The sequence below is a fragment of the Arthroderma uncinatum genome, assembly GCF_011692745.1.
Source record: "Arthroderma uncinatum strain CBS 119779 chromosome Unknown scaffold4, whole genome shotgun sequence".
Taxonomy (NCBI): Eukaryota; Fungi; Ascomycota; class Eurotiomycetes; order Onygenales; family Arthrodermataceae; genus Arthroderma; species Arthroderma uncinatum.
The window spans coordinates 737170-749778 of NW_022983866.1; the positions used below are offsets into that span (position 1 = coordinate 737170).

At 48.5% G+C, this 12609-nt stretch overlaps 2 protein-coding genes across 2 annotated transcripts; both read right to left on the minus strand.

The window, feature by feature from the left end:
• Window positions 1-981: 981 nt before the first annotated feature.
• GIQ15_05585 (DNA replication complex GINS protein PSF1) lies at window positions 982-1696 on the minus strand (the record flags this gene model as incomplete). Its single annotated transcript, XM_033553002.1, has 2 exons — window positions 982-1590; window positions 1670-1696. 2 exons carry the CDS (start codon window positions 1694-1696, stop codon window positions 982-984), a joined length of 636 nt encoding a protein of 211 aa, XP_033404146.1.
• A 1017-nt stretch (window positions 1697-2713) lies between these two features.
• GIQ15_05586 (HMG box protein) lies at window positions 2714-4210 on the minus strand (the record flags this gene model as incomplete). The annotated part of the gene is made up of 2 exons (XM_033553003.1): window positions 2714-4084; window positions 4154-4210. 2 exons carry the CDS (start codon window positions 4208-4210, stop codon window positions 2714-2716), a joined length of 1428 nt encoding a protein of 475 aa, XP_033404147.1.
• Window positions 4211-12609: the final 8399 nt, after the last annotated feature.

The following is a 12609-nucleotide window of genomic DNA, read 5'->3' on the forward strand; positions in this document are numbered from 1 at the left end:
TAGACAAAGGCCGCTATATCCGTCTAGTACAACTTCCTGTTTAGTCTCTCGTGGATGCTGCAGAGAAATGGCCTTGCTAGTGGTCGTGAAATGCTTATTCAATAGAGTACTTATTCTGGGTTGTAGTGCAAATCGAAATTTGTATCACCCACCAAAGGTAGTTTCTTTGATGATCCGCGCTGGGTGGTGAATTCTGCATCGGATGCGATCGGAGGGTGACTCCTCGGGGGTGTTAGCCAGCGAGCTCGATTGCGATAATTATGCGGTGACAGATTGAAGGCGTATAATTGGCCTGAGTGCGCAAATAGAAATAACCACCTGCAGGGTGAGCGAAGGTGGGTGTGCAGCCGTAAGAGGACTAATCTCTAGTAAAGGCAAACGCAAAGGCAAACGCGAGGCTAACGGAAGGTTCGGATAACGTGGCGAAGGCGAACAGGATGATGCGGCCTGACTTCGCGGGAGCCATGGCTATGATTGTCTTTTCGCGCGGGCAGCTGGTTGGATATGCTGAAGGGTTGAAAGGGGACTGGGAAAGGGGATCAGACACCAAGAGAGGGAATTAAAAAGGGGATTCAAAGGGGGAAAGAAAGGGGACTATGAACAATTCGACTGTCCAGTTCTGGAACGAGTGTAAGGTTGCCGATGTCCTTTTGACATTGGGTTTGTATTTGGTACATCTTCAAAGTCCTGTGGCCATCTAGGCCATTTTAACTCTGTTTCCACATGGTTTCTTCCACATGGCTGCACGAGACATGGAAAATCTTTCGAGACGAAGGTCAATTTCTAACTTAATCGTTGAAGGTAACCCTGAGTAATTAGCTGCTCTACATCCCCTAGCCTTACGAAGAACTGGCTGTTCTTTGTCAAATTGATCGACCTGCCCCCCCCAGAAAGAATAAGTGAATAAAACATTAGCCTTTTGAATCCGTGTATCAAAAGATAGAACCACATGGCAACGCATAGGCCAGGTGTGAAGAATGCTTACCCGTATTCAGTCTGGATCTCGCCAGCATCCTTTAGCACTCGAACATCAATGTATAATTCCTTGGGTGGCTCCAGGCTGCCCGTCAAATCAATATCTGTCCAATGGCCTTTATACGCCATTAGCATATCATTGTACTGTCGAAAATACTCTTCTTCCACCGGCGTCAGTGAGCTATTGTAATAGCCACTTGAGAGAGCGGTCCTGTCTCCCTTTGGCACGCCGCTATCTTCATCGTTCTTGTTCTCGCTCTCGATTTCTCGCTGTCGTAGTTGGTGCTCTAGGGGGTCAATCCCATTCCAGCACATTTCCTCAATCTTCTCTGCCCGGATTCGGTGATATGCGAGAAGGCAGCGTTTGTTGCGTCGCATCGATAGATGGTCGACTAAGAGGGCACATGCCGTTGCTGGGTCGTCTGCGGGATTGAACGATGACTGAGGGACACCTCCTTCTCCTCCTTCAGCCGTTACGCGAGCTTGTTCGAGCTGTTCAAGGATACGAGCCACATCTCTGTCCAGGTCGCGGACTTCACGTGTCATTGCTTGAACGATTTCCCTCTGGTAGGGAGGGAGATACGCGAGGGATTGCGTGCGTTTGGCATGTTGGACCTGGACGAATTAGAACTGTGGATATATAACTGATAACAACTGGATGTTTTACTCCGTATATAAGAAGAAGTCATCATACCAGCTTGGTTCCCAAATCGCCATACATCTTCGATGCGATAGTGGGTTAAAAATGATTTGGCGGGGAAGATTCAACCGGCCAAAATACAACTCTAGCTACGAGCTCATCACTGCAGGCGCCGCTCTAGCAACCGTAAAGATCTTAAGAGCCAGTATATATCATCTGTAATCGACCAAACTCCAAACGATCGAGAGTTGAAGATGTCGAGTTGGAGAGAGCAAAAACAGTCAAAGGTCACGACGCGAAACTCGTGATCTGCTTATCGATAAGAAAGCGCCAAGCCTTACTCTACAATGACTTCCATAATGTTCAATCTCTTGGTTTTACGTCTACGGAGTAGAGAGTGAAGGGGAATGGAATGAAGTTATGAAAGTGAATCAAATTCAGTCTCTCTGTGAGTGCATTTTCTAACTAAACTAATTTACTGCATGAAAAAAAAATCTGGAAACGTTATCGCCAACCCGATGATGATGCAAGAGAAAAACAGCCTCTCGAGAAGGGAGGAATTTATCCAAAAGAGATGAGAAAGCCACCTACTGCATGAGCATGAACATGAGGCAAAGAGGAGGAAAACACATTGGAAGGTAAGATTGTGATAGGTAGGGAGAGGGTGATGATAGTGTGAATATGGAAACATTGTGATATCAGAGAAAAATGCCTATGCATGAAATAAAAGAGAAAACATTTTTGGTTTTTTCCAACTCTCGACTCTACTAACAGAAATCGGTTTTGATGGAGAAGCCAATAAGAGAAAATCATATCATGAGGACAACGCCGGCATTCCGATCACTCCTCTGTGCGCCGCCATCCGCAACCGTGTATTTGATAAACCGCAGCTGTCAATGTCACTAGGAAACTGCAACAGCAAAGGAATAGAAAGAGGATGAAATGCAAAAGGGGAAAAAAAACTGGCTTCAATAAGACATGAGGAGAAGGTAAGGTAGTTCTGAAGAGAGAACAAGGGCGGCGAGGGACATCGCGTGGTAGGTGCCTATTCAACACACTCTTGTCTCGTTTGATCATTCCGTGGTTAGTCGACCATGATCAGTTTACAGTCGATCCGCTGAACCATTCATTCAACTCCTCGCATGTTGGCGGAGGTAACCCTTGAGTATCACCCCACATCTCGCGGTCAGTCATCAACCCAGCCATTGACGATGGCGGAAGTGCGGCGTGATGGTATTGGTCTGTTTCAGGCCCAGACATGTAACCATGGACATAGTTGTTGTTTGATGGAGGAAATTGCCAAAAGTCGGTTTGGCCTCCAAAGCCACCGTTGTTATCCGCTGGGAGTGGAGTATGCGACTGGTCGAAGGCCAGCAACTGGGGATCGACTTGGACTTCACTCATGGAGACGGCGAGTCTATTATGGGAGAGTGGCTGTGGCTGAAGAAGCTCTGGATGAGGGTTGCCTGGCATGCTAGTCATTGGTCCGGCGGCTTCATAGTTCACTCCTCCTGGAATTCCGATCTTCTTATACGTCACGTCCTCGATATTCGATCCTAGGAGGCTTTGGTGTATAGATGGCTGGTAGTAATGTGTCTGTTGTGGTGGAGATAGGATACCAGGGTGAGGTCTGCCAGGGTTGATCATCTCCCACGATGAGCGGTTTGCATCTCCATTCTGGTACATGTCAGCATGTGTGTGACCCATGGGAGTGGGGTGACGGCTTTCATATGTGCTGTCATCGCCTGGTGTCGAAGTTCGGCTGCGGTTAACGTCACTGCTGGGACCGAAGGCTCGTCGTCGGTTGGCTTGACGGGGGTAGGAGGTGATATCAAGGCCTTGGTCTTCAAAGTCACTGAGCTCTTCTTCGTGAGAACGCTTTCTCTTAGTCGGGGTGGTCTGGTTTTTGGCACCACTCTGTTGCTTGGGTGTATTTTGATTCTTGTTCGGTGCGAACTTGTAATCCGGATGGGCTTTGTGGTGGTTATCTCGCTCAATGGTTGCGTATCGTTCATATCGATCTCGGATTTCACGCGGTTCAAGGGGCCAGCTCTGTCCAGAGGCTCGTGAGACGACTTGGTGGTTATTCTGCGCGCACCACTGTTTTGTTCGCTCTGCGTATGCTGATCGATATAGCATGAATGAGTTCATTGGTCGTGCAATCTTGCCATTCTTCATCTTCACTTCTTTCAGTCGAGTCTCTGCAGAACGATTCACCCAAGCTTCCATGTCACGGATTGGAATATGTGGCATATTCTTCGTCAGTTCACTTAATGGTGCATCAACTTTTGGGCCATCCCCCTTGTCAACCTTTGCTGGCTTTGGTCGCCGTCTGAGCTTTGCGGGTCTTATGATTCGTACTTTGTCATCGCTATTTGGCTTTGGAACAGCTAGGCCTGCCTTGAGGCTTTCTACTGTCTCATTGGTAACATCACTTGTTACTGGAAGTTGCCCAGCCCGAGGATATGTCTGTGATATGATAATGGTCAGTTACATTTCGATATGTATAATTTGGTCTAATGTGTTTCTTTTGCTTACCAAAATTGGAAGTGACATGTCCTGTGGGTAATCACCTCCAGTCAGACTGCGATACATGGGGTTGGATGTATATCCATTCTGATATTTCAAGTTTCAAGTCAGTTGGAGCTCCAAGCTAAATCATGTCAGGCCCTAGCCAAGCTAGGTATATTACACTTACCATTGGTCCATCCATCGTTGAAGTACCTACTTCCAAGCAGTTGTATGAAAATGGCCCACTTGCTGGGATATATGTGAACTGCTGCTGCTGTTGCTGCTGCTGCTGTTGTGGTTGTTGTGGTTCACTATGAGGATATGTCTGTTGCTGAAAGGCAGTCTGTGATAGTGCCTGAGGACTGAGTTTGACGTCGCCGTCATTCGATGGTGGAGGAGATGGAGGCTGCTGATTGAACATGATAACAATAGCAGCTAGATAACCTTTTCTTTTTCCTCTTCAATGTTTTAAAGGGAAATATGTTCCACAATTCAGATGGGGGGGTTTGGAAAGAGAAGGGTTTGTTCGCAACTTATGAATGAAATTGCTTGCAGACCTGAGGGAAAGAGGGGCTAGTAGGGGGTGAAGGGAATCTCCGTGGTAAGTGAGAAAAAATATGCTGCTCTCAGGTTGTTTTACCTCCTTTTGCGTCGTTGATGGTGTCTGGGGGGAACCTTGCTATCCTGATTGGTGTTTCATTTGATGGATCAGAGCTGTTGGAGATGTTCAAGAACCAGGGGCAGATCTATGGTCATGCCTTTTTTTCCAGGACTTGCAGGTTGCTGGTGGATAAAAAGAATGATCGAGCTTCAGGGGAAGGAAGGGGGTTCTCCACAATGAAGGTGACGAACAGACAGCCGGGAGCAGAAGAGTGTCCAATGTGACTATGGGGAGGAAGAGGAAAACAGCGATGCGATGACCTGGTAGGAGATACCTTTCAACTGGTGAAAGAAATTCCGAATCCGGAGGAGAAACGAAAAGTACTGGTGGGTTCTTCCGCAATGGAGCTCTATCAGGTGAATATAGACTGGAGAATTCCTTCTTCTGGTGGTTCACTGTGTTCGTGGCTCTTCTCTCAGTTGAGGACAGATGGTATTTTCCCGCTTTGCCACAATTCAGCGAGTGATTGAGGCAGCAGTGAAGGGGCGAAGTGAGAAAAGAATGAGGAGAATAGGCGATGCGGATGAAAAAGGGAACCTCCCAGCGCTGCAAATAATATAGCAGATGCGGGTGGAGCCCTGGCTGTTTCTCCCAGCTTGATGAACTGTTGCAACCACCCGTTTGGCTGCTTGGGGCAGTGAAAAAATTAACTAGATTCGCAAAGATCCTATTTCTCTCTGAGATCTTTGAATTCTGGCGCGAATCAGAGACATGCAGATGGCCAGCTTGACCTGACCGTTTTTCCTAATCTAAAACATACCCCCATCTAGTCAGCACATCTTATTTTTTTTTTAAAAAAAATTATTTTCTTCTTCTCTTGTTCTCTTTACATCTGGACGCAGACAGACACAATTGACGAAACATGATCCTTGTGGAGAGTATCAAAATAAGGGGTGTGAAGTGAAGAACATATCTCCCCCTCCTGGATCGCTCTTTGTTGGGTGGATAAGAGAAATCTTTGTACTAACCTGGTCAACGGAAACAGCAGATAATGGGCTCCCCAATTTCTGACGGTCTTCCCGCTTCCTCTTTTTAAGGATGAACAAGAAGGAATATCAGGAAGAAGAGTTCAACTCCAGCTGGGATAGAATATGCCGATAATAGCGCGGTTTTGTCCTTGTCAGTTGTTTCGGTTTCCCCTATGAGCCTGCTGTTTTGTTTCCTCCTCTTTCTCTTTTGTTCAAAGTACTATACAGCAGCTTGTCCTAGAGAATGGGTGCGGCGAGCAAGGGTGGAGATACGGAGAGCAATCGTCGCGAGGTAGCGATTGAAGATAGCCGTTGGACTGAGAATTGAGAAGTGGGCTGGCCTTGGAACCCTCGACGTTGGAAGGATGGAGCTATGCAAGTTGAGAGGGGGAAGCGGAAGAATGATATAAAGGGAAACCTTTTATGAGAGAACGGGGGGTTCCACTCATGTCAATATAAGAAGCCAGCCAGAGTCAAGACGAAGGCGATAATTAAAGCCGCCGCGGCGGGTATGTATGTATAGTGGAAAGGTAAAAAGAGCTAAAGATCGAATGGTACATGCATGTCAGGGAGTGGTTGGGGGTTTATTTTTTTCATCATCTGCAAAGCATAAAAGGACCTTAAAAAATGTGTATAGGCAATGTCTGGTTGATAGACATGGCTGGAGCAGCCAGGCGCTGGGCTGTAACTTAGTCGACTTAGTCTGGTTCTACAGATGTGGAGATACAGTAGAAAGTACATGTATAGAACGGACCAAGTACTGGCTACCTGGATACCTCTTCGGGCTCTCCACTATTCGTGTATCTCGTACGCTTTGTGCCCCCTTTGCCAGGCGAACGGGATACATCCAGCTAAAGGCTATAGCCATACCCCGAAGTCACATCGACGGGCCTTAGATTCAACCTTCGCAATCGCTCCATCACTATCTTTGGCCTGAGAGTTGGAGCTTGACAAGACGAGGGATGCCAGCCTGGGGAGACGACGGCGACCCTGATGTATTTTTGACCTGGCCAGTAATGTGCAAACTCAACACGTTTTTTTCCCAACTTGCTGTCCGGAATTCTCAAATCGCACGATAGGAGTTAGGGGTTGTTTTTGCAAAGAGACCGGACTCGTCCAGGATGCACCCTGAAGCCGATCCTGACATGGTGATCAACGCCTTTCCTCGACCTTTGGTACAACAGATGCAGGAAGTAATAGGGACGCTGTACCGCATAGCGACCTCCTGGACCCCAACAGGAGACATACATACATGCCACATATAACCCACTAGGCCTGCTGGTGGTCAAGAACGGTACGCCAGTCGATCGCTTCTCTGCGCAACCCCCTTCACTGCCGCTGAAGTTGCTCCCATGTCATGCGGAGGGGGGGTGTAGGAGACGGGATTAACGAGTTCCAACACCCTCCGGAAAAAGAAAAGAGAGGGTACTCTGGGTACATCTACAAACCTATCTGAGCCAGGATGCAAAATTCCTCAATCACACCAGAGCTGAGGACCTGACTGGCTTCCGTTGTGGCGGGTTCGAGGCAAAAATGGTGCTGGAGAACGAGTTCGGCCGTACCATATAACTACCATATATTTCTAGGGTAGAACGAGCTTGGCTTGCTGCAATTAGTGTTTGCCGCTAATATATTTCTCCCTCTGGGTTCTCTCTCGTTTTTTTTGCTCATTCCACTGCTAAATGTTACGTTTCGTCAGAGGGAAAGTTTGTATCTCGCCCTTCGTTAAGGAGACGGCAAGGAGATTGCGCGTGCAGAGCGAGAGATGAGCGATATGAAAACGGCCGGCTCTGTTTCGGGGGGGTCTGAGACCTGAGCTGCGGAACCCAGCAGCGGTGGAATTTGCTGCTGCCATGCATGCAGAGATGGCTGCGGCGTCAACGATGGACAAACACCAAAGCGCCGGCCAGCTGGCTGAGCGCAGGCAAAAGGCTGGCATCTCCTGGACGCTAGTTTCCCTACCCCAAGCCTGCCCTGCATTACAATATTATTATATAATTGTTGAACCTAAACGGATGGAGTCGTCCAGGTGGCCGCAGAGGATGTTGCCAGGGCTAAACCATTGCTTGGGATGCGCTATATTCTCGCGTCTGGTCGTCCGCCGTTTGTTGGCTTCTGCTTGACGTCGAGCCCCCACAAGTGACAGGCGCTAGAGAAGAGAAAGTGGTCCATGATGTTGTTTGTTTCTTAGCTAGTGAAGTGGATAGCAACAGTGCGCAGTGATCGCTAAGCTTTAGAGTCAGTGGGCAGCGGAGGAGAGGGATGGTGAAGCCGGTGGAGCCGGCCGCCGTCTACGATATACTCTCTATGCTCCGTACGGCCTGTAGGGGTAGTTCGGCGGCACGACGGCGACGCTGGCGAAGAGAAGATGGCGGCGATGAGGCCGAAGTTGGCAGGTATAGTGATACGGGCTTGAACTGGTCGACGAACGTCCACCGACGGAGGCTCCGTCTGCCCTAGCACGGCCTATACATCGTTTGCAAAAGCGTGACACCAACATATAACTGTTGGCTTCGATTGGCAAATGTCAACCGGGGGATCCGATCTTCCGTAGGCGATGGAATATGACAGGTTCAGAAACCTGTGCCCCAGGAAAAAGGACGGGCACGAGCATTGGGACCATATCCAGGATTTAGGGGACGAGAAGCAGACAACTCTCCTGCCACCATGGCATATAGCGTCAAGAATCCAACCGGTCTGGCGGTGCTATTGTCTGTCAGATGACAAGCCAGGTAACTAGGTAACTCTTCAGTGATTCCTCACCACGCGGCCGGATGGTGGTGAGCAACAGGCCCGGCTTCGTCCTCGGCCCCCAGCCAGACTTAGGACCTGGCGAAAAACTCGGGATGGTGCACCCATATCCCATACTCTCTTGCCTCCTCCCTCCTTTGATCGGGCTGAACTCCGTGGCGCTTCTTTGAAACGGGTTCTCTCCTTGCAGTGGTGCCCTTGCAGCGCTCATCCGCTGCGCCGACTTACTGACATACATATTCTACCACACCTCCCGCCCATCGAAGTAGAGATAAAGTAGGCTGATCGGTAGGCAAATATAGGTCGGCATCATAGTCCGTCGCGGGCTAGTTATGTAGTGGCTGGCCTCGGTATATCAAAGGGGCCCTGAAAATGACATGTCGACACTATCTATGGACTGGAGGGAAGGGGAAGACGTACTTCCTGAAACGGACACGCAAAAGGGACACACGGCTGAGATATCCTTAGATCAGTATGGCAACGACATCATCACACCGTATGAAATCGATATCCCAGCCGTCTTCGCCAAATAGCCCCCATCTCGTAATCCTTAATCATCATGTAAGATGTAACCCCTTTCCCCAGAGTCGGGACTGCGGCTGCATTTTCTGAGTCCAGAGTTTCGTATTTCAATTCACCACAAACCTGAACTGCTGTTCTTCAAGAATACCAGGTCTTCACAAACCTCATACTTCCAAACCTCATGCTCGCTACCACCTTGAACAGCCTTCAGCCTTCAGGTTGAACCGAGCCGGTACATCTTTTAGCGAGCGTGGCGTGGAGAACCAGAGAGCCTGAAGATGGTTCACTCGCTAGGCAAAGAGAACAGGAGTGGTCGACCGTTCCCCTGGGACGCTTTGAAAATAGCGATTGGCCGGCTCTGATTTCAACCAAGGATAAAGACGCCCTGCCACTTCTATCGTGGATAGAATCTTGATCCCCTGTTGCATGCCCACTGGAAGATCAGTCCCCTCGATACAAACTTTCGTTGCTATGCTTCCTTCTTCCTGCGCTCTGTGCTGGCCGTTAACGTTCGCCCTAATCAACTGGCCATAGCACGGAGGATTTTTCCAGGCTTGAAATCCTTGCCAAATATCCCCTTCTGCTTGCCATTTCCATCCTAGTGCGGGCTTCCATGCTGCTCTGCCGTCTCGGATGGCTGTCCGAACTGCTATTAGGCCCGAAAGGGTAAACGGAATCCTCTACGTTAGACTCGAGGTTGGATCTTCTTCTCTTGCCTGCCTGCTAGACGGGGTTGTTTCTCCCCACGCGTTGCTGAGATGATCTTGACAAATGCGGTCGCATCCGGCCACCTCCACCGTCCAGCATAATATATATAGATATATATGTATGTATAGATGGGTGGGTGGGTGGATGTATGTATAGTATATCGCCCTAGTCTCGTACGAGAAGGGTTGAGCAGCAGCGCCCTAGCAGGGACGGGGAGTGTAATCTCAATCTATCATATTAATCATATCTGATAGCGCGTTTTCTGACGACTGATGGACGGTAGAACGCGACCTCTGCTGCGTATATCACGGTAGACGGCTGTAGGGCACGTCTGTATGTGGAAGTGCTTCTCCTATCAACCATGGCTGTTCTCGGCCTGCGTTGCTTTTGGTCAATTGGTGCATATGTCGTGATACATCCAAATTTTGCTGCAGAGAACATCGATGTCCGCGTCCGCATTTGCGGTTGTTGGTGGTGGTGGTCAGGATGACGATGAAACTTGCATTCTCAAAGACGTCCAAAAGTAGACAACATTTTTGGCCATTTTGATATGCATCTGACACGCCACGGTGGTACTACTTGGGGCAATGCAGGGCAAGGTGGATGGGTTCGTTGACGTCGCGTCTATCAGCTAGAATGAACGCGGCGATGACACATTTATAAATAGTAAGGAGGCGCTCCTCCAGCCTCTGTTGATTATGTTGATTGAACCTCTACGCCGCAATCGGAGGCTCCCACACACATCTGAAGCTTCTTCCGTCGATTTCTCTTCGCAACATGACTTGCAGCTCCCCTACCTGCCTGTCTCAGTCTCATGGCGTAGAAGAGAGCTATTAATAATATTATCTTCCACCGATTTCGAACTGGCGTCGCCGTACGGAGTACTCCGTAGTCATCCCTCAAATTAAAACTTGGACTAACGCACTTTGCATGCTTAACTCTTCAGAATAATCCATGTCATAGCTTAAATCTCTCTGACAGACCTGACTCGTAGTCAAACAACCCCGATGCAACAATTGTGAGCCACTAAAAGTTGGATTTCTGTTTTTCCTTGACCGAAAAACAGCCCAAGCGCCCCTACTTGGGACTAAAAAAGCCGCACTTCGCAAAGATCTGCTCTGCCTTAAGCCACACATACATCTATCCAACCAGACTTGCGTACATGTGTATGCAGATGGAAATGGAAGGTCTCTGTGGAATGGAAGTAACATATTTGACATCACCAGGCATCGCCAACCAACGAAGTATTCTCCTCGAGTGTTGACTTGTCTTAGATCTTCTGTCGTACCATGTAACACAGAAAATCAACATGCAATGACAAGCCATGGTACTGGGTCCGGGGAAATTTGACAATGGGATCCCCCTTGAATATCAATCTATCGATATATGATAGATGAGACTATTGAAGCCCAGGTAGGGGGTTAAAGCACATACTGATAGATTCGCCCCCATCAGTGCCTCTTAAAATCTCATTTGTAGATGGGCTGCTTTTCTTTGCGCGCTGGTTGTTGGGACGGTGGAGTTATCGTCAAACTAACCAGTTGCAAACCAGGTTTCAAAGTGTAGTTAGTTGTCAACTTGCGTGATTCGATCTTCAATATCCTCTTTTCAATTCGACTTGAACTAAGGCACGGTTCCCCACCTGAACGAGTTGGAATAGAGAGATCTGTTCCTGGATGTGGGGGGGAAATCGTGGATCTAGAGATGCGGTTGTCCATCATCCCGGGGTGGTTCTTTTTCTGCGTTTGATACCACAACGCTGAAGACGTCGGGATCTGAATATAGCTTCAGATATTACCAGTTATGGTACCGGCTGCTGGCTTAGTAAACGGTTTCGGCTGGGCCGGTGCATGCTTTAACCTTGGTTGGAAAGCGCCCAAATGCCAAGGCAGGGTATAGCTGATATAGTGGGTAAAATTTGATATTTGAATATCTACACTTGATCGTTGTGTCTCCAAAATCACAGCATTCTCCCAACATCTGGATATTTCTTTGATTGGCCAGGGAGGTAGGACAACTGGGTAACTGGTATGGCCGGTATGATGTGTGTATTTCCATCATGGATAGACGCTACCAAGTGCTGCAGTGTGCGATATCACAGACTGCGGGGAAACAATTTCGATGGTTCTGGGCTTAACGTTCCAGTTATCTGGTATAGGATAGGAAGATTTGAGGTTGGGTCTTACAACATCATCCATATTTCGGGTTATGACCAGTGACCGTCAGGCCTAGTAGCACGCATTGCATTGCAGGCTACCGGCATACTGACAACCATGGGTGATTTCCGTTTCAGATGGACAGAGACATCCTTTCTAGAACCACTGATTAAATAAAGCACCAAGCATATCCCGAAGCAGCACTGACACCGGGAGATTTTCCTCTAATTTCCGTCTTCTGCATGCATGTTTGGAATGAAGCACGACGTAGACTGATCGCCCACCAAGTAGTCGCGTTGGGGATGCGCCCGTCACTATGCCACCAGGCGCAGCGATCACTTTGGGGAACGCTTCTTGTGATCTGCTTGCTGTACTCTCCCGCGTAATAATTCTCACCCCCAATGCCATTCAATCACAAGGACTATACCAGCAATTAGAATATGGTTGATATAGGTGGTACATTCGGATTGTAACTATTTGACTAGGCGGCCGTTGGGTACGAGGTATGCAGGCATCTTGGTGGGACAGTCTTCAACCGCGGAGAAATTCAGGCCACCTGCAGTTGATCCTCGGAATTTGTGCGAAATGATCTGCATCTACCACAGTCAAGGTATCCACATTAGATATACTCATTTACGGAGTACTCCGTACCTGCTTGCATTGTAAACACCATGGGTATTATTCTTTTTGAAATGACAACCCAACGGCCTGGGACAG